This window comes from Chlorocebus sabaeus, chromosome 5 (genome assembly GCF_047675955.1).
Source record: "Chlorocebus sabaeus isolate Y175 chromosome 5, mChlSab1.0.hap1, whole genome shotgun sequence".
Classification (NCBI taxonomy): domain Eukaryota; kingdom Metazoa; phylum Chordata; class Mammalia; order Primates; family Cercopithecidae; genus Chlorocebus; species Chlorocebus sabaeus.
This window is the reverse complement of record NC_132908.1, coordinates 6,658,283-6,681,393: the sequence shown is the minus strand read 5'-3', so window position 1 is coordinate 6,681,393 and position 23,111 is coordinate 6,658,283. Positions and strand designations below refer to the sequence as shown.

At 42.9% G+C, this 23,111-nt stretch overlaps 1 protein-coding gene across 19 annotated transcripts in view; it reads right to left on the bottom strand.

The window, feature by feature from the left end:
* The window catches only part of RBFOX1 (RNA binding fox-1 homolog 1), a 2,485,439-nt gene that overhangs the window by 1,032,499 nt on the left and 1,429,829 nt on the right, over positions 1-23,111 (bottom strand). For all 19 annotated transcript variants that reach the window (XM_073015143.1, XM_073015144.1, XM_037989528.2 and 16 more), the window contains one exon: positions 19,815-19,862. In XM_073015143.1, the coding sequence (XP_072871244.1) occupies positions 19,815-19,862 (48 nt within the window). The remainder of the gene's footprint in view (positions 1-19,814; positions 19,863-23,111) is intronic.

Genomic DNA, 23,111 nt, shown 5'->3' with positions numbered 1-23,111 from the left:
GGTTGAGGTGAGCCGAGATCGCACCATTGCACTCCAGCCTGGGTGACATGGCGAGACGCCGATGCAAAAAAATAAAATAAAATAAATAAATAAATAAATAACCCAGTCATTGGATTTAGGATTGCTCCAATCCAAGATGACCTCATTTTAACTTGATAACATCTGCAAAGAACCTATCCCCAAATAAAATTACTTTCACAAGTGTGGGGAGTGGGAGAAGCTAGGACTTCAACATATCTTTTCTGGAGGCCTCTATTCGACCCATGACAAGGAGTTAATGCCAATCTTAGCTTAAGCCAATTCGAATGGCATTTCTATTACAACTAAGAGTGTGCTGAATCTCCCACTTGTTTCCTAGGGTAATCCTAAAATAAGATTCTCTTAACGTGTCTCTAAAAGAAGTAATCCCTCCCTACTTCTCCCTTCCTAGAGTCTCTTCCCTTGGACGGATCAGGTGTGCAGATCTATTCCATCTGGCCAGTGGAATGGCCAGGGCCCTCCTGGCCACATCAGGGCCCTCTCAATATGGCACTTCCCCCAACAAGTGTTTTCTTCTCCTCTTAATATCTCTAACTACTTTTCTCTCTAGCACTGTCTTGGCTATCATTCTCTGTCCACAACTGTACACTTGCCTTTTTGTGAACAGGAATATCCAGCTTATCTCCCTGACAGATGATACATTTCTGTCCTTGCCTTTGTCCATAGCCTCTTCTCTCTGCCAGGCACATGAGTCACAGAATCCCTGTCACGAAGCCGGTCCTCCAGCCCGGCAGGTCAACCCCATGTTTCATTACTTTATGTTCAATATACATTTATATAGTTTTTTGACACAGAGTCTCGCTCTGTCTCCCAGGCTTGAGTGCAGTGGCACCATGTTGGCTCACTACAACCTCTGCTCACTGCAACCTCCATCTCCTGGGTTCAAGTGATTCTCCTACCTCAGCTTCCTGAGTAGCTGGAATTACAGGTGTGCACCACCACGCCCGACTAATTTTTGTATTTTTAGTAGAGATGGGGTTTTGCCATGTTGGCCAGGCTGGTCTCAAACTCCTGACCTCAGGTGATCCACCTGCCTGGGCCTCGCAAAGTGCTGGGATTACAGGCATGAGTCACCGCGCCTGGCCTCAATACATTTTTGAATGACTGGTACTTGCAACTTTGTACAGGGTTATGAGTGACCTTTGAGGATCAAAGAGTGGATAGAGAAGACACAGATGGGATGCTGACTAGTCCGGAAGGAGTATAGAGACCATAAAAGGATGAGCCTCGGCACTGTAGACATCACTGATCACCTGTAAATTGCACCTCTGTCTGCTGTAAGCAAGTGTTGCATTTACTTGACCAACCTCTATTCCAACTCTGGTAAGAAGCACTACGGTTTTTCTTCAGAGAGCTGTTTTTCCCCTATTGTGGTTCCATACTGTTAACATTGCACTGGCTTCATATCAGCACTCCAGGGGAGGGGGTACAATTGAGGCCAGGTTGATCAAAATCCCACACCCCTTTGCCTGGGGTCTAGGGGGACTCAGGTTAGTTAATGGATCTGTTGGCTGGGAAAGGGGGGCATGTGACCCATAACATCAGAGATAGATCCACCTAAGAAATAGGCTTCAGTTAGGACTGCTTGGGAAGAGAAATGATCTTTCTACTGGAGTTGGTGAACTGGTGGGAGGTGTGCCTGACACTGCTGATGTCCGCCTCACTGCTTCACAAGGTAAGCCAAACTCAAGGAAAGCAAACAAGCAGAAGTGGAATCATGGTGGGTAGAGGTTTCCTATGGAATCATTTCAGGACCTGGATCCATGTGTACCTGAAATCAGTAGTCTTATATGCTTAAGATTGTCACATAAACAGAATTTCTTCTATCTTTCTTTTCTTTTTTCTGTTCTTTCTTTTTTCTCCCGCCTTCCTTCCTTTCTTCCTCCCTTCCTCCCTTTTTTTTCTTTCCTTCTTTCCTTCCTTCCTTCTTTCTTTTCCTTTCTTTTCTTTTTCTTTTTCCTTCCTTCCTTTCCTTCCTTCCTTTTTTCTTTCTCTTTCTTTCTCCCTCTTCTCTCTCTCACTCTCCTCCCTCCCTGCCACAATAGCCTATACCTTATCTTCTCCATGTATAAAAAATTCTATTTATATGGTTATTTTATATTTGACATATATTTCTCCAACAGAATCTAAGCGTCATGGTGGTGGATTATAAGAGACGATTATATTTCAATGACCTTTATATTTCCAAAAGCTCATAAATAGAAACTAAATAAAAGATAAATATCTATTTCTAGCTAATGTTACCTTAGCCTCCAATACCAGTATACCTGGTATTATACCTCCAATACCAGGTGAGATGAACCTACAGTCTTTGAAATTGAATGCAATTAACAACTATTGGGTAAGGTTCACCAATTCCAAATAATGTCAGAAATATTTGGTACAGTGCGTAAGTTAACATATGACCAAGCAATTTAAAATCAACTGTTTGATACTGGTATTTCACAGTTATCATCCTGTCTACTTAGTAGTCGCAACAGTTTTTAAAGGTATATTGGAATGTGAAAAGGCAGTCTGGATGTTAAATGGCACACAACAATTTCATGAACTCTTATAATTACTGGGATACACTGACTTGATGGAATACTACTCTGTCATAAAAAGGAATGCATTAATGGCATTCGCAGCAAGCTGGATGGGATTGGAAACTGTTATTCTAAGTGAAGTAATGGAAAAGCAAACATCGTATGTCCTCACTCCTAAGTGGGAGCTAAGCTATGAGGATGCAAAGGCATAAGAATGATGCAATGGACTTTGGGGACTCAGGAGGAAAGGGTGGGAAGCAGGTGAGGAATAAAAAAATACAAATTGGGTTCAGAAGAGGAATCTGATATGCAGAAAGGCTAAGGAACTTGCCCAAACTGAATCCTAAATTCCTTCCTAGATGCATCCCAACAGACTTTCCTATTCTTCTATTATGTCTTACTTTCTAATGTTCAAATATCAAATTAATAAAATGATGTTTGAATGTGAACATAAATATTTCTCTTTTCCATGCAAATTTTACACATGGTCAAAATCAGAAGCATATACTAGCTTATAAGATGTGTTTTTATTAAACATTGTATCAATTACTGTTCCATGGACCTCTGATACAAGTGTATTCATCATTTTTAACGACCGCATAATACTCTGTCATGTTCTGTGCTCTACACAGTAAGCCATTACCTTAAGATTGCGCATTTAGTTTGTTGCCAATATTTTGACATTGCAAGTAAAATAACAATGGTGGCTTAGTCCAGGTGTCCCTTTGTTTCCATTCTACTGGAATAATAAGAAATAATGAATAAGATTGGGTCAAAAGAAATAATTACCTGTTTGGTTGTTCATAGGTATGAGTACTCTGGTTTTTAAATGATTTCTACTAAATTGCAACATGCCCAGTAAATAAGGAAACCAGTCTTATAACAACGTCACCAATATGGGAAAAGGTAGTATTCTTATTTCATGTTAACCTGGCTCATTTTAGTAGATAGAGATTGGTATATTATATGGTTTTAATTTGCATTTTCATACCACTATCAAGGAAAGGTGTTTACTGTGTGTTTAAGTCTACTTATGCTTTCTTAGGGGTATGTTTTCTGTTATATCCTTAGCTCTTATAGTTTTATGATTCCTTTATGAAAACATTCCAGTCATGGGGCAAAATTAACATTTGTCAACTCATGAATTGATGAATTCAATCAACATGAAAACTCCATCTGAATAGATCAAATTAAAAATACATATGTTTGACTGGGAGCAGTGGCTCACCCCTGTAATCCCAGCACTTTGGGAGGCCAAGATAGAAGGACTGCTTGAGCTCAGGACTTGGAGGCCAGCCTGGGCAACACAGGGAAACCTCATCTCTGCAAGAAGTAAGAAAAACACACACACACACACACACACACACAAAACATAGCCAGGCATAACGGTGCACTCCTGTAGTTCCAGCTACTTGGGAAGCTTAGGTAGGAGGATCACACTGAGTACAATATGCCTACTTGGTACTATACAATTACTTGTGCCCAGGAGGCCAAGGCTGCAGTGAGCCATGATCATACCACTGCACTCCAGCATGGGCACTAGAGCAAGACCCCGTCTCTCTCTCTCTATATATATATAGAGAGAGAGAGATAGACAGACAGACAGACAGACATAGATTTTCCTTACTGCAAGTTAGGGTGCTATTTTGAAGGGACGCACAGATAGACTTGTAGTTTTTCAATTACTCCTTTGACTTGATTCTCCACATACCATAGGTCAGTTACTTCGGCTGAGAAGGGCCGTCTACCTCCCTGGCTGAGCCAGATCTGCCAGCCTGGCTCATGGTGAGTATTTGCTTTCCCACTGTGCTCCCTTAACCAAAAGCCAGAACTCCTTAAGCTTAGGACCTTTTCTATTCTGAAGGTTCTGTCCTCCAAAGCACCCAGAAAACCTTTCGGTTGAATAGGAAATATAAAATTTGCCAAGAGGGTAGATCTTAAGTGTTCTCACCACACTCACACACACACAAAAAGAAAAGAAACAAACAAACAAACAAAAACCCAGCAATATATGAGATGATAGATTTGTTAATTCATTTGATTCTAATGACTTTTTCTTTTTTCTTTTCTTTTTTTTTTTTTGAGATGGAGTCTTGCTCTGTTGCCCAGGCTGGAGTGCAGTGGCGCAATCTCGGCTCACTGCAAGCTCTACCTCTTTTACACAATGTCTATGAATATGTAAACATCAAGTTGTATACCTTAAACATATAATTTTTACTTGTCAATCATACTTCAATCTGAAAAACAAAGAAAATATGAAAAACCTCTGGCTGATCTGCAAATTCTGATAGCTGTTAGTTTAAAATGGCCACAGTAAAAAGAAGATCACGCAGTTTTTATGACTTCATGCAAACATAAATCCTAACCCAGAATTGGCCAAAATGCCTCGTAACTTGATAAAAAGCAGCTCAATATAAGAAGTGAATTGGGTGAGGATGTTCGTGTGGTAGACGCACGCACACACACGGGCACGGTTTCCCACCCCACCCTTGGATTCTGTTGTTATTGCATCATGTTCCATCACAAATTTTTTCAGCAACCTAGTTGCTGAGATGGATGGCACAATCCCGGGGTTTTCTGACCTTGATCAACATGAAGAAAATTTCAGCTGAACTGTGCAAAAGTGCAGGGAAAACATAAATCACATTTGGACAGGGCATGCTTTCTATCTAAAGTGTGAAGTCACCCAATCACACACCAAGAAGTGGGATAATAGAACCCACCAACTGAAGAGAAAGAAAAATTAATTAACGTTCACTCCACTCATCACAAAAAAAGACATTGCTTTTTTTTTTTTTTAGAAGAGATGACAGAACAATCTTAGAAAAATAGCTCTGTGCTTGATTAAGCATTTCCTAAATGCATTTTCATTCAGAGTTTACAGAAAGAAGTTTGCTAAAAATTACACAAAAGAATAGACTTGCTTCTTTTAAGTAAAATAAGTAGCACATGAAAGTAATAGCTGTAATTAGTGGTATTAAAATGTAAGCAATTCATCCCCAATTAATACAAAATTGCAAAGAGATGACAAATATCATCACAGACAAATCACACTTTTAAAATTAAAGCATCAAAACATAACCCTTGTTATCTGAGGATGACATCATGTGAATTGTCACCATAATGTAATCAATAGAGAAGGCTTCTCAAGTACCTAGGAAAGTGTGGCTACTCATGCCTGATATAAAGCTCTCACTTGTTAAATTATCTTTAAGCCATGCACTATCCATGAAAATACCGGTGCCTTATTAAGCTGCAAATCCATAACATAAGGAAAACAGGCATGGCCCAAAGAACAGAAGCATCTTTGGGCTGAAACACACAACATGTGGCTTTGTATCACTCCTCAGTTGCCAGATTCTGTGCCAGGAACAACTAAATGATATCTGGCAGGTGTCCTGTGGCTCTCACTCCTCCACCCTTGGCAGGCATCACTAATCAATCATGCACTCTTTCTGGGAGAAGCCACACGCCACAATCTGAGACTCCTCATCAACAAGGTGTTCTGTGCAGCCACAATCCATCTGAGTTGACACCAGAGATTCAATCTGTTTCCAATCCCTGGTCTGCACCTTTACTTAGTTTTGTCAACTCCATGCTTTTTCACTCAGATTGAGAAGTAGCTACAGAATACACAAAACTCTAGACAGGTAATTGAGGGTTTGGTATCCAGCTTAAGCTTTGTAATTTACTTTGCTATCATCTTAACTGGTCCTAGATGTACACTCTGATCTCACTAGGAATCTAAGACACAGAGTCAAAGATTTAAAAAAGAGTAGGAGGAAAGCAGATATAAGTGTAATAATCAGGCAGCTTATACATCTTTTTTTGCTTGTTGTTGTTTTTTTTTTTTTTTAGAGATAGGGTCTTGCTCTGTCACCCAGGCTGGAGTGCGGTGGTACGATTATAGCTCACTGCAGCCTTGAACTCCTGGGCTCAAGAGATCCTTCTCCTCCTTAAGCCTTCTGAGTAGCTGGGACTACAGGCATGTACCATCATGCCTAACTATGTGGCTAATTTTTTTTTCTTCAGTTTTGCAGAAATGGGGTCTATGTTGCCCAGGCTGGTCTCAAACTCCTGAGCTCAAGTAATCCTCCCGCTTGTGTCCAAAAAGCACTGGGATTCCAGGCGTGAGCCACCGTGCCCAGCCAGCTTGCACTTATTCAAGGTGCATCCTGTGCCTAGCCAAGATGATAAGTACCCTCAGTGTAAGAGCTCACTGAGTCCCGCAGTGACCCTGGAAAATATTCTCTCCTCCTCTCCATTTTATATGAAACCTTGAGCCTGTGAGAGGTTAAATAACCAGGAAGCTGCCAAGCTGGGGTTCAAAGCCAGGCCTTTTAGAATCCTAAGCTGAAGCTCTTAGCCACACGGTTATACCTGGGATTCTTTAGATGCGCTTCCCAAAGCCAACTTCAAGGCTGATGGAGGGTGTATGAGACCGATAGCCCGATCTACCTCAGTGCTTTTCATTGCACTCTTTGGGTTACCACTGTGCCCATGGCACTGCTGAGGGTGCCCAGCGGCTTCTCATCATCTGTCATGTAGGTTTCAGGCCCATCAGAGGCTAATTTAACTCAACATCACATTCACTTTAGAAGCGCTGCGACTCTTTACCTGCCTCCCTTTCCTGCAACCCACCACCACCCTCACATTTTCCTAAAATAAATGAAAGAGGAAAGTACGACTCACATCTCATTTTCAAAGTTTAGTAAAAAAGTTAACCTGTGAATAAAATATAAAAGGCAGGTGCAGAGACCCATCCTAGAGTCAGAAGCTCTTGCCTACAAAAATAACTGTCAGCTGTGCTGGCAAGTGAGGCACTGCCTGGAACCATGAGCATTTTGATGGTTCTGTGGAGCAGACTCATTGAGGACTCTGAGATAAATACCTTAGGCTGAGTAACTGGGAGGAAATATAAATGCAGAGATATATCACAGGATGGCATTTAGCAGTAGCCCAGGTTATTTCTGTTGAGGGCTATGTTGCAATAACTCTCGTAAGGAAAGTCACTGTTTACCTGTGTGTCAGGCTCTAAGCACGTGGAGCATAGAAGGGACATGTTTTCTTGTTCCTGTGAAGCATGCTTGAAAGAGACAGTACAGTCTAGAGGTTAAGACTCAAACAAAGACTTCCTGTGTTTGAATCCCGCCTCCACACTTACCACCTGGGTAACCTCAGTCATTTTTTTTTTTTTTTTTTGGAGACAGAGTCTTACTCTTTCACCCAGGCTGTAGTGCAGGGGCGTGATCTCAACCCACTGTAATCTCTGCCTTCCAGGTTCAAGTGATTCTCCTAACTCAGCGTCCCGAGTAGGGTGGCTGGGATTATAGGTGCCCACTACCACACCCAGATAAATTTTGTACTTGTGGTAGGGATGGGGTTTCATCATGTTGGCCAGGCTGGTTTCAAACTCCTGACCTCAGGTGATCTGCCCGCCTCGGCCTCCCAAAGTGCTGGGATTAGAGGCATGAGCCACTGCGCCTGGCCTCAGTCACATTCTTGAACTCCGCCTGTATTAGTCTGTTTTCATGCTGCTGATAAAGACATACCTAAGACTGAATAATTTATAAAGAAAGAAAGGTTTAATAGACTCACAGTTCCATGTGGCTGGGGAGGCCTCATAATCATGATGGAAGGCAAAAGGTGCATTTTATATGGTGGCAGAGAAGACAGAAAAACAAGCGAAAGGGGTTTCCTCTTATAAAACCATCAGATCTCGTGAGACTTATTCACTACCACGAGAACAGGGTGGGGGAAATCGTGCCCATGATTCAGTGACCTCCCACCAGGTCCCTCTCACAACATGTGGGAATTTGGGAGCTCTAATTCAAGATGAGATTTGCGCGGGGACATATCACCTCCGTCCCTCATTTGTCTCATCTATAACATGGGGATAAATATTGTATCTGTCTTAAAGGATCTTTTTAAGGATTCAATAATACAATATGCATAAAGTACTAAAAAATGGTCTATGGCCTTTAGTAAATCCTCAATGCAAGGTAGTTGCTATTATTATTATTATTATTATTATTCATTTTCCCTTCTAGAAAAAAATATCAGTCAAGGTTTCTTTAACGGACAATCACTCCTTCTTCTTCTTCTTTTTTCTTTTTTTTTTGAGATAGAGTTTCACTCTTGTTGCCCAGACGGGAATGTGATGGCACAATCTCAGCTCACTGCAATCCCCGCCTCCTGGGTTTAAGTGATTCTCATACCTCAGTCTCCCAAGTAGCTGCCATTACAGGTGCCTGTCACTACGCCTGGCTAATTATTTTTTATTTTTTATTTTTAGTAGAGACGGGGTTTCACCATATTGGCCTGGCTGGTCTCCAATTCTTGACCTCAGGTAATCTGCCCACCTGGGCCTCCCAAAGTGCCGGGATTACAGGCATGAGCCACTGTGCCCAGCCCCCTCCCTCTTTTTTAAGTCCATTTAAGTCATACAGCTGGACCCTCATCCCACTTCTGGGGTTGCTGAGGGAAACAAATAGGAGGGACACTGCCCTTTATAGCTAAGAGACACCTGTTAAGCCACATCCAGGAACTGTACTAAGCCACTGAAAAAGAAGCTCCTTTTCTCTGCAGGTGGGAGTTAATACAGCTGGTGGTTGCCATCCTTAGCATCTGGTGAAATGAAAACACCAGCATCCAGCTATGCTAGAAGACAGCCCCACTTTACTCATGACTGTCATGTATTTTTCTCCTTAAGTTGGCCCGACTTCATTTTCTATGACAATTGAAAACGCGCCGGCTAATGCTGCGCACAAGAACAATGAATGCGATGCATGATTTACAAACGATGTCTGCCCCTGCTTCACAGACGATGCCGCTGTGGACAGACAGGAACGTGGGAATGTGACTTTTCCAAGGTCTGCCAGCTGGTGAAGGGGCAGAACCAGGATTCAACTCCAGATCCGTGTGACTGTAAAACTGTACTACCTTGTCTTTTGAAATAAATTAGGAGGAGTGAACAAAACTGCTGAGGATTTCCTGACAGCAGCCCATCTCCACCAACTGAATATCTCCAGGATTGACTTCCGTCCCCTCCTATCTGTGGGTTCTGAACACGCAATTTCAGACACTGGATTCATCATCTCTGCTGTTGCCTGGTCCCCAGTCTCAGTAAAAATGATGTTGAATCTCCCTGGTGGTGGGCTACACGTGCAGCTTTCTCTCCCGCAGCCCTGCTTCTCAGCAGAGCACAAAGGCACAATGAGATCTACTTGTGATATATGCACCATGTCCCACCAAGAAGCCATCCACAAATTCTTACTGAGCAAAGGAGCTGAGGCAGGTCTGCAGATACAAGATGATTTGCTGATGCTAGGTGATCGTGCACCTTTCTTTGACCAGAGATTGTAGGACCAGGGGTGAGGTGTTGCCCTAAACAATAGGCTGGCTAGTAGCTATGCATTAGTTTGGAATGAGAGCCATGCCCAAGAGGAACGAGGGTTACTAATCTGAAGAAGACTGACAGTTTCAGGGAATCTGCATAAGTTGTAAAATATAGAATGAACAGAAAAGCCCAGCAACACAGCGAAAGGCTTTGCTGGTGTTAGATCTCTCTGTCCCATTCCTTCGCTAGAGATGGCTGGACCAGCAGGGAACTGACAGAAGTCTCAAAGGTCATGCACACACATAATCTATGAGCAAGTAGACTCCATAAGACAAAGAAACTGTTTTTACACCCCTGACCATTTCTCATGGTGATAACACATTCCATGTGACATAGATTTCATTCTATATTAAAGGACATAATACTCTTCCTGCTCATAAGGTTTCAGGTGGATTAGCCTTTACCTGCTTTAAGCCTCATCTCAAGCCACTTTTCCCACTGCTGCCTAACTCCCAGCTAGACTGACCTCTATTCAGTTCCTTAGTCATGCCATGCTCAACCTCCAGACGCCCTCCTCTGTACCTGGCCCAGGATGCTGTCCACCCCATCTCCCTTCAGACCCAAACTCAAATACCCTTCCTGTAGGATGCTCTAATTTTCATTTCCAAAGATTCCAGGAATTTTGGAGCTTCTTCCATTTTAATGCATATGCATAATCAGCCTTAAACAAAGGACACTGGAAGCAGAAAATAAATCCAGTCCCCAGGGGACTTTGTGAGTCTCATCCAGATGGGTGCTCACCGCAGCCTCTGCCCTTATCTGCCGTAAATATCTCGCTTTGGTCTATGAAGGGAAACTCTTCCATGAATACTCCCCATTCTAGAAAGAGGCCCTCCCAGGAAGGAGTGAACCTTCCCCTCCGTCTTTGTTCTGCTATCAGAAGTGCAGAGATCTAGTCCACTCGTATTCCCAGGGGGCAAGAGAGCGGCACTAATAGAAACCAATCCTGCTGGCTATGTCATGCTCATATGCAGCCTCCTTGGCACATAAGCCCTAAACCAGGAGATGAATCCATTGTCAGTGTTCATCAACGCCTTTCTTCCACATGGTAGCAAGGTATACACAAATACTTAAGCTGAACCATCTCTGACATGTTCCTGGATGGAGCCACTCATGATGCCCATCCATCATCAGTAAGTCATGGGGATAGGACTTATCCACGCTCTTGAAAATGCAAACCTTCCTTCTCCCCATCTCCTGCATGCCTCTAGTTCAGACCCATCCTCCGACCTGCCTTCCACCCTGGACTCCTGTGCCCATCCCTGCCCGCTTCTGGTTCCCTCATGCACACAAGTAGAGTTTGAAACTTAAATAATGCAAACAAGAAACTCTCCCCTGAATGCAAACCCACCAGTAGAAAACAGTGTTTCCTACACTTCAGTTATGTGCAGTCCATACTCACAATGTTTCCACATTCATGTGCTTTTCTTTAAATTGTTTTTGTTCTTAATAAATGTGTTAGAAGTCATTTAAGTTTTTATTTTAAAGAAAGGAAACAGCTCTTTGAAGTAAACAGAAAGAGCAGTATCCTTTGTCATATGTAGAAAGTAACTCTAATTCAAAAGTAAAACACTGTTACTCAGTTAAAGCCAGATGCCAGAACTGCCTGTAAAGGGCTCTGGGTCTCTTGGTTAAAAAGGTAGATGATCAAACACTTGAGTCTTTTAGGTATTTTTATTTTTAAATCAACCACCAAATTATGTCTTTCATGTAATGTCAAGGTCTGAGAAATAGTTAACAAGGAAATAACTTCCCTACTATGTGATTTGATATCACATCCATGAACTGCCTGAAGATACCTTGTTTGCCACCTGAAATCTAATCTAAGTGTTTCAACACTTGTACACTACTGGCCTGCAGGAAAATGTGTTCCACTTCTATACCTCGTCTCTATTTTTCTCCCTAGCTTCATTGAGGTACAAGTAAAAAACAAAAATTGCATATATTTAACAGGTACAATGTGATCTTTTGATAAATGTTTACATTATGAAATGATTACTACTACTAAGCTAATTAACATATCCATCATCTCACATAGTTACTTTGTGTGTGTGTGTGTGTGAACACTTGAGATCTACTCTTTTATCACATTTCAAGTCTAAAATACATTAATTAACTCTAATCACTACAGTGTACATTAGTTCTCTATAACTTAATCACCTTATAGATGAAAGTCTGTATCCTTTGACCAAGATCCTCCCTTTTTTTCGCCCCCTAGTCTCTGGCAACCCACCATCCTACTCTCTGCTTCTTTGAGTTTGAATTTTTTAGATTCCACGTAAAAGTGAGATCATGTACTATTTACCCTTCTGTGTCTGGCTTATTTCACTTTACCTAACGTCCTCTAGGTTCATCTATCTTGTTGCAAATGGCAGGATTCCCTTCATTTTAACAGCTAAATAATATTCCATTATAGAACTTCCATGCTATTAAAACAGATATTCTTGTATAATACCCTTATAGCCATTATGCACAATGGTATGGAGGTCCTTCAAGAAATGAGAAATCGAACTACCAAATAATCCAGGCATCCCAATGCTTAAATCACCATCTCAAAGAGACAGTTGCATTCCCATGTTCACTCTGTCACACATCACAAAAAAGGGGCAACTCAGCCCTGTGATTTCTCAAGGTCCAGGCTGACTTCATCTTGTGCGAGTCAAACTGTTCAGCTTCCTGTACTCAAACCCAGGGCCAGCTTCTGGGTATGTTTCTGGGCTCCATCCCCAGTTCTTATTCCCTTGATGATTTTCACTTTGGCTGGGTTCCTCATACAAAGTTTAAGTACCTTCTTGGTGCTGTGTAACGCTGGCCCCATCCAGTAAAGATTTGCCTTCCATGGGCACAGAGGATTGACACAGAGCCTCAATCCATCGGCCTGATAAACTATTCCCTCCGTAACCTGTTACCCACTCACTGCTGTAGTCTCTCCTTTGGCCAATCTCAGACACACACACCAGACTAGCGTTTGCCGTAAACAGACCATGTTCTCTACACCATCTTGTCCTCGCCATGCTGCTCCCTCTGCCAGAAGGGCCTTTGGTAGACTGACAAAGTCTGGGATTATGCACACGCAAGCTCTTTCTAACCAACTGAGAGTTAGTGTGCAGCACTCAAGTCTCGTCTCTTGAAACTTTTCTGCATAACTGCTTCATTTGGCTTGCACATAGTATGTTAGAAATCAGTGGTATTATAGGAAAATCCAGATTGGCTTAGAAAACATCAGTACTGAATCTATATTCCACATGGCCCCATTTAGCTGAATAATAGTTCCCAAGATATAAAGGCATCACCCTCCAGGTCACTGCAGTGCACAGGACTTCACGTTAAAGACGATCACTCTGCTCCCCTCTCCATTAATTCATTAATTCCTATCTGGACTGGGCAAGCAGGTGCATTTGCATTTCCTGACCTACACCAAGGATTCCCTTCCTCTATGAAATATTTCCAAGGTCTACTAGGTTCCATTGGTTGCCTACTCCCCTGAAATCCCCTAAGATTTTCCGGGGCCTCATTTTATAAAATAAATGTAATGATAAATGACATAGTAGGCCTGTAGGTGTGGATACCAGTAAAAATAAAAATAACAGCAGCTACAGTTAATCAAGTTCTTATTTTGCGCCAGGTATTATATAACATGATTTGCAGTATTATCTTATAAATTCCTCAAACCAATATTTCAAGCAGATTGTATCACCCCCAATTTACAGATAAGCAGATGGAGATAGATACAGGGTAAGAAAGCTTCTCAAGGTCACAGAGCTGCTATTTGGGAGGGCTGGGATTGAAACCCAGACATTTCAAGCTCCAAAGGCTATATACAGACTCTGGAGTAAGAATCTCTGAGCTCAAGTCCTGGCCTCATGATACGTCTTGAATAATCTTGGGTAAGTGACTTAATGTGTGTGAGCTACCAACCATTACCTATGCAAGAATTACTTTTTCATGTTTATTTTTAGTTCTGGGGTACATGTGCAGGATGTGCAGGTTTGTTATGTAAATAATCGTGTGTCATTGTGGTTGGCTATACCTATCAATCCATCACCAAGGTATTAAACCCAGCACGCATTAGCTATTTTCCCTAATACTCTTTAAGCAAGAAATTTCTTTCTTTTTTTTTTAGATGAAGTCTCACTCTTGTTGCCCAGACTGAAGTGCAATGGCGCGATCTCAGCTCACTGCAACCTGCGCCTCCCGGGTTCAAGCAATTCTCCCATGTCAGCCTCCCGAGTGGCTGGGACTACCGGTGCGCACCACCACACCGAACAAATTTTTCTATTTTTAGTACAGAGGATGTTTCACGATGTTGGCCACGCTGGTCTCGAACTCCTGACCTTGCGATCCGCCCTCCTCACCCTCCAAAGCGCTGGGATTACAGGTGTGAGCCACCACGCTCAACCTCCCTAACACTCTTTAAGCAATAATTTCTAATCCTTGTGTCTACTGTGCTGAAACTGCCAAAGGTAGGAACCGAATCAGGTCTTTGGAAACTAAGGTCAGCACTCCAGTTCTGGCGTTACTGTCCCTCATCCTCAAAGCCAGAAGACATCTGGCCACCCCACTGTTGGGCGCCAGCTACTTCCCGGAGGGGCATGCTTGTGAATACCGTGAAGAATCCCCACCGTGAGCCAGCTACAGCTGCAATGTGGGAGCCGACAGCCTGACCCATATTGAAAACCATACCGTTTACTTGGCGATAAATGAAGATGCCAGTCGAGGCACAAATCCATCAACTGGGAAGTATAATTCTCGTACTCTACAAATGTAATTCTTGTTTCTTTTTTTTTTTTTTTTTTTTTTGTGTGTGTGTGCAAGGCAGGGTAGTAGCATTGAACCTCAGAGCGCAGACTCTGGAGTAAGAATCTCTGAGCTTAAATCCTGGCCTCTTGCTTGAGTGATCTCAGGCAAATCACTGAACGTGCCTGAGCTTCCTTTATTTTCCCTGTAAAACAGGGAAATGATGGTACTTCCACCCCACAGCTGTTTTAAGTATCCGGCAGTACTTAAGATGCCTGATCTGGAAGAAGAATTGTAAAAAGATGAGTTCAGAACTCTCAGTGTTAACCACAGCACAAAAGCTTCTATCTCCCAACCGCAGCTTCAATGGGACCCAATCTGAAAGTCGCCATAACTTGGAAAACCACTCAAACTCCTTTCATGCAATTTTATAGCAGATCTGAACCCGTTTAGCTGCACCAGGCCAGGCGATAAGTGAGAAGAGGAAGCCCCGTCTGTGTTTACAGCCTTTGACAAATGGGCTCTCGTCTCCTCCTGACAGATTCTCCCCCTGACTGATCCATCAGACTCTCCTCTCATCACCTGAATCTCAGTCTTCGTAATAGTATTGAAATTCAGATGGATTTTGCACCACAAATAAAAATGAATTTAAATGCCTCAGTGCCCCAGCGGAAACACGGGTACTGTAAATGTCAAATGCATGGGGTTTTGTGAGGCCGTACTCCAAGTGATGGGTTACCTCCCGTCACCTTTGCTAAATCTGCATTAGCTCCACAATGTTCACCTGCAGGAGGAAAACAAAACAAAACATAACAAAAACCTGTGCTCCTGCTTCCTATTAAAGGGTGAAAAACTCCACCAGCCCTTAGGATCTCCCTAGGACACCCTCTGAGACAATGTAAGCAATGACCAGGAACCCATCCAAGCAGAGGTACATTCAGAGGGGCTCTGCTAATTGGCGGGCTTGGAAGCAAAAGAAAAACATAAAACCACTCTCCAAGACACATTATGAATTTCCCCATAAACAGCCAGGCAAGGTTTTCCAAATGATAATTAGTTTCCTGTCAGCCTGAGAGAAAATAGGCTTCTGGGGTAAAGAAAAATAGAAAAACAGGAGAGGATAAAAATTATTTTATTCTATGAAAAGCCTCAGATCGAGCCCGGACTGTGTGCAGACCAAGAAGAACGATTGTATTGCTCTTAAGATGAGGGCTCTCGGCCAGGCGTGGTGGCTCACACCTGTAATCCCAGCACTTTGGGAGGCTGAGGTGGGCAGATCACGAGGTCAGGAGTTCGAGATCATCCTGGCCAACATGGTAAAGCCCCATCTCTACTAAGAATACAAAAATTAGCCAGGCATGGTGGTGAGCGCCTACAGTCCCAGATACTTGAGAGGCTGAGGCAGGAGAATTGTTTGAACCCAGGAGGCAGAGGATGCAGTGAGCTGAGATCATGATCACACCACTGCACTCCAATCTGGAGACAGAGGGAGACTCCGTTTCCAAAAAAAGGCTCTCTTCCACTCTTGAAATTCACCATTTATCTTCTATCATGATGTCTGGTCTAAGATTCAGTGGGAACATCACTCATCTCAAGGTAAACGGCCCCACTGAATGCAAGAGAATGGGAATCAGGCACAAATCAAAGAGGCCCCACAGGACTCCATGGAATACCTAAGATTTTATCTTTTCTAAAATTCTTCTATCAAGAAGATATTCAACAACATACATAGGTATAGATCAAGGTACACAAATATATCCTTCTATATGGAATATCCGGAATCAAAGTAGACAGAAAGCCAGGGGAGGTGAAAGCAAAACAAAAAATAATGAAAAATAATGTGATTCTTGGGAAGCCATTGCATCCTATAGGGATTCCGTGAAGCTCCCTTAACTAAAAAAACAAAACAAAACAAAACAAAAACAGGAGGAAAAAAAAAGCTTTAAAGAAAGCACCACCAGTTCTCTTTCAGAGCTCTCAACAGTCGTAAAAATCCACATGGGCCAAGGGGCTGCCACTTCAGACACAGGTTTACTTATTATTTTGGCACCTCTGCCATCTCTTGTCACTTCAATTCCACTTTATCAAATTACTGATTTTGCCAGAAGCATTTGGATTAAATGGAGAGGGACATGCACACACACACGTGGGGGAGCAAGTGTCATGACTCCAGTGGTGAAATTTTCTGGCAGAGGCACCAGAGTGCACTCCCAGAACCTGGTGGCGATCATTCCAGCTGCTACAGCCACTGTCTCCCTGCGTGGCCTCACACCATATCACCAAGCAGAGAGGGAGGGGGATGGAGCTCTACTGCTGGGGTGAGGGGCACACTGCCTCTGTGGGATCATTAGAGTTTGCTTCTTGACTTTTCAATTAAGGGAAATATCTCCAATATATAAAGCAACCTCCTAAAACCTCACCCCCAACCTCTTCTTAACAATAGTTAGAACCAGAGAAACTATAGCCTGAGTATAACATTCACCGTATTACTGGGAATTTGAAGGAAGGAAAAAGAAGGAAGGAAGGAAGGAAGGTGAGAAAGAGGGAAGAAGAGGAGGAGGGAAAAGAGGGAAGGAAGAAAAGAAGGAAGGGGAGGGAAGGGGAGACGAGGGCAAGGGAGGGGAGGGGAAGGGCGGGGAGGGGAAGGGAGAGAAGGGCAGGGGAGGGGAAAGGAGGGGAGGGGAGGGAAGGGCAGAGGAGGGGAAGGGAGGGGAGGGGAGGGGAAGGGAGGAGGGCAGGGGACAGGAGGGGAAGGGAGGAGGGCAGGGACGGGAGGGGAAGGGAGGAGGGCAGGGGAGGGGAGGGGAGGAGAGCAGGGGAGGGGGTAGAGGGGAGGGGAGAGGAGAGGAGGGGAGGGGAGAGGAGGGGAGGGGAGAGGAGAGGAGGGGAGAGGAGAGGAGAGGAGTTACCTTGTTTAAAAGAGAGAATAAAAAGTCCTTAGAGAGTAAGACATTGAGAATTTTAACTGGGTATTACTTTTCTTATCACTAAGATTCATCACCAATTAACTGCAACAAACTGTTCGGAAATTTATCTATCAGTCATATGAGGTCAAGTTGAGAAAACAATGGGAAAACTCATCAGAAACAAGGCTTCATTTGACATTTTTGTCTCAATCCAACAATTTATGGAAAAACTAGAAGTATATGTATGTGTGTGTGTGTGTGTGTGTGTGTGTGTGTGTGTATTTTCCCCCTTTCTTGGGAAGAGCTGAAATCACATATGCACAGTATGACCATTAATGACTTTGTCCCACCAAGATGCATCACAGAGTAGCAGAGACCTGGGCAGTTGTCATCATCATGATGTCTTAACCACAGGCATTTTGCACAGGTGCAGCAGAGCTTGGGTGGCTCTCCTTGCCCAGAGCTTACCCTGGCTGCTTATTTACCTTGTGCATGATGAAGCTCAGGTTGTTCTAATGGCATCAGTTCCTATGTGATCTTGCAAGCGCTGTTGGCAGTTAAATTTTTTAAAAAGATACTGGACAAACATGCTGATGAATTCCATAAAAGTCCAAGGGAAACACAAATGACCTTTGGAAGCAGGTTGGGGAATGTGCTTTCTAAACATTGTGACATGAGTGGAATGATTGGACTGGGCAGAACATTGGTAAAAGACTTCGGACACACGCTTCACCGAAGCAGCAATTCCATCTGTCCAACTCACAGAATACACACATGCATATATCAGCATGCAAACATGTGGTGAACGCAAACGTGAATTGAAATTTCTCTGCCTGCAAACTAGAGCAACACACAACTGAAAGCTGGGATCACGCAGATTGAATTTAACCTACTGTATCATTATTCTTCCCAATGTGAGGGGATTAGCACTCCTTAAAATAATGTGTGGCAACTGCTTTTTATTTAAAAGCAAATTTTTGTTTTGAGATGTCCTCCCCCACCTTATTAATCAGCAGACATGCCCAAGTCATCATACCATCAGAGCTGAAAACCTCTTCTTGAAATAATAACCCATTTGACAATCATGGTACACTTGAAAAGGGAAACATCTTTCAAACTTGTGGAACGATGTCAAAAGTAGCCAGGAGGTATATACTCTCAACTCGCTTATTTGACCTCTTTGGATCCAAGGCGCACACAGGGTAAAATTTGATCTCCTTGGATGTGCTTTGCTACAGAAATGTCTGTGAACTCTTGTCAATAAAAAGAGACTGTGAAAATATTAACAAACAATTGTCTAACACTTGCTTTTCCTGAGGGGATTCACACTAAGTGTAGCAAAGAAGATAAAAGGGTGAGGGGACTCTAAATATGTAGAAAATGACATTGCCCCCTCCCCTTTAATTTCAAATAGGAAGCTGTGGCTTGTGTGAATGTGTCATGATAGAAATTGAGGGGAAGCTCTTTTCTTTTTTTTTCTTTTTTGAGCTGGAGGCTCATTCTGTCACCCAGGCTGGAGTGCACTGGTGCAATTTAGGCTCACAGCAATCTCCGCCACCCAGGTTCAAGTGATTCTCCTGCCTCCGTCTCCCAAGTAGCTGGGATTACAGGCGCGTGTCACCACACCCAGCTAATTTTTGCATTTTTAGTAGATACGGGGTTTCACCATGTTGGACAGGCTGGTCTCCAACTCCTGACCTCAGATGATCCACCCACCTCGGCCTCCCAAAGTGTTGGGATTACAGGCATGAGCCACCACAACTGGCCATGAACTCTTTTTCAAGTATATGAGCAAGATATATAGGGACGCACCCTGGGAAGCCCAATATTATATATTCTATAATGTATGTAATAATATAATCATACATATGACATACATAATAAACATCAACATCAATATTCAACTTCAATGGGATAAGAGTTAACAGATTAAGTATTTTCCTGAAAAGAAGGGTACGACTGAAACAGAAATCAGCACCACATTTTTTGTAAAAATTACAATACGCACTCTTTATGAAGCCATCAGAAGTAACAGATTGTAAAGGAGTAAAATGACAAGTATTTTTAAGTCTGATTGTCTTTAAATATGTAATAGACCATGATTCACCTACAAACCATCATCGAGAGGGGCATGACTTAAACACTTGGGTTCCATTTACAGAGTTCTTGTTTTGTTTGAAACTCTAAAAATGAAAAATATTGACTCGCCTTTCTGTCTTCTATTTCCACGCAGGTATTGCAGTCTGCTTTGATATCCTGAGAAGAGAAGAAAAGAAAGGAAAGTGAGAGAACGAACAGGAGTCAGACTTATGGTCAGAGAACATTCGGTGGTGTTGTTGAAATGCCCTTTAAAATAATAAAGAGCTCATGCTTCTAACAGTTCCTTCTCGAGTCATTGCTCTTTATAGTGCTTTTTAGAGGTATATGCTGCAGTGTTTGCATTAGAGACATATGGATGTCATAAGTTAGTTTTATTACATGCAGATGTGGAGTGTAGGCAAAGGCTATGGATCAGAGGCCATAGCAAAGAGGAACTGATGGCTCATAAAATAATCTGCCCCCATACAATTGTTCACATCAGCAGAGATTGCCTTTAATATCTCTCCCATTCAAAATTGAGGATAGTCAGATATCTCTCACTTCAACACAAACTATCACCATCGATTTTTTTATCCTTCCAACCATACAACCATCCATCCATCCATCCATCCATCCTCTATCCATCCATCCACCCAACAAGCCACGTCTATTCATCTAATCATCCATTCATCATTCATTCTGCATCCTTCCCCTATCCATCCACCCATCTATCCATTCATCCACCCACCCATCCTTCCTCTATCCATCCATCCATTCATCCTTCATCCATCCTCTATCCATCAATCATCTACTCACCTGCCCATCCACCCTCATTCATCTTTGTATCCATTCATCCATCCAGTCACCCACCCAGCCATCCCCATCCATCCAGTCATCCATCTATTCTGCATCCTTCTCCCATCTATCTACTCATCCATCCATCCACCCACCTATCCATCCATCCATCCATCCACCCACCTATCCATCCATCCATCCATCCACCCACCTATCCATCCATCCACCCATCCATCTACCCACCCATCCATCCATCTACATCCTCTATCCAGTCATCTATCCATCTTTCCTTCCTTCCTTCATCTATCCTCCATTCATCCCTCCACCTACCCATTCATCCACCCACCCATCCATCTTTCCACCCATCCATCTACCATTCCACTCATTCACTCATTCCTATTTACTGCACACCTATTTTTTCTGCATTTTTTTCTTGTTGTCCTGGTATGAAAAGGTGAAACAAACATAATTCCCACCCTCAGAGAACTCACTAATTAGACAAAATGACAGACACAGTCCCACAAGCAGTTGTGGCATTAATTTATTCATATGGAAGATATTTCTTTAGCATCTGTTGGCTGCTAGACCTTGCTCTAGGCATGGAGGACAGAACAATGTACAAGACACATGGCAGGCCCACCCTGGTGATGTTTACATTCTTCTAAACAAGACAAGCATTAAACAATGCATATCACTTAATGGTATTCCACAAAGAATACATACTATGAAGAAAAATAAGCCAAGGTGAAGGGGATGGGAAATGCCAAGAATAGGGGAATAAGATGTTGATTTTTGTTGAAAAAGTAGATACTGACCAAAGGCTTGAAGGAAGTTAAGGGGATGAGCCAAGTAGCCGACTAGGGAAGAATGTCCCAGGCAAAGAAGGGAAAGTTCAAAGCCCCAAGGGGGAAATGCATTGGACAGAGCCAAGGAAGAGGAAGGAGGCCACTGTGGCTAGAGGGAAGTAAGAGAGGAAAATAAAGGGAGGAAAATAAAGGGGAATGAGATCATGGGAAGATTTTGAGAACAATGAGAAACCACTCAGAGTTTTATTATCTTATTGTGATAAAATACACGTATCATTAACAATTTTACCATTGTAGGTGCACAGTTCTGAGGCATTACCTATTCAAACTGCTGTGCAACCATCACCACCTTCCATCTCCAGAATTTTGCCATTTTTCCACCTGTACCCATTAAACAATAACTCCTCACTTTCCCCTCCCAGAGCCCCTGAAAACTACCTTCTGCTTTCTGTCTCTGTGGATTTTGCTACTCTAGACTCTGCTCATTGTATAAGTCTGCTAGGACTGCCATAAAAATACTATAGACTAGGTGACTTCAACGACTGAAATTCATTTTCTTAGAGTTCTGGGGGTGGAAGTTCAAGGTCAGGGTCCTGTCGGGGTTCCTGGTGAGGCCTCTCTTCCTGGCTTGTAGCTGCCTCCTTCTCATGGTGCCTTACATAGCTGGGGCTCTGTACTTTTTCAGAGAGAGATAGACCTATGACATTTATTCCCTCCCTCCCTCCCTCCTTCCCTCCCTCTCTCCCTCCCTCCCTTCCTTCCTTCCTTCCTTCCTTCGACAGAGTCTAGCTCTGTCACCAGGTTGGAGTGCAGTGGCACAATCTTGACTCACTGCAATTTCCACCTCCCAGGTTCAAGTGATTCTTCTGTTTCAGCCTCCCGAGTAGCTGCGACTACAGTCGCACACCACAACACCCAGCCAAATTTATGTTATTAGTAGAGACGGGGTTTCACCATATTGGCCAAGATGCTCTCGATCTCTTGACCTCATGATCTGCCCACCTCACCCTCCCAAAGTGCTGGTATTACAGGTGTGAGCCACTGCACCTGGCCATCTTTATTTTCTTATAAGACCACAAATCCTATTGGATTAAGACTCATGACGTCATTTAACCTGAATTACCTCCTTAAAGGCCTAATCTCCAAACGCAGTCACATTGGAAGTTACAATTTCAGTATATGAATTTTAGAGTTACACAATTGAGGCTGTAACACCTTGTATAAGTGGAATCATACAACATTTGTCCTTCTGTGCCCGGCTTATTTCACTTAGCATAATGTCTTCAAGGTTCATCCATGTGGTAGCATGTGTTAGAATTTCATTCTTATTAAGGATGAATAACATTGCATTGTATGGAGAGACCACATTTTGTTTATCCATTCATAAGCACCATCTGTGGATAGACATTTGGGCTGTTTCCACCTTTTGGCTATTGTGAACGATGCTGCTATGAACATGGGTGTGTACGTATCTATTCAAGTCCCTGCTTTCAATTCTTTTGCGCGTATGCCCAGAAGTGAGATTGCCAAACCCCATGGTAATTCAATGTTTCATTTTTTGAGGAACCACCCTACTCTTTTCCATAGCAGGTGCACCATTTTACATCTCCACTAACAGTGCGCAAGGGTTCCAATCTGTCCACATCCTCAGCAGCACTTGTGGGTTTCACTCAGGCATTCTGGAGAGAGGACAGGCATGACCTGACTTCTATTTTAATAGAACAGGCAGTCAGGGGTTACAAATTTAAGTGGAGAGACCAGTTTGGGGGCTACCACAGGAGTCACAGGTGTGAGATGGTGGTGGCTGGATGAAGGTGTGGCAGGG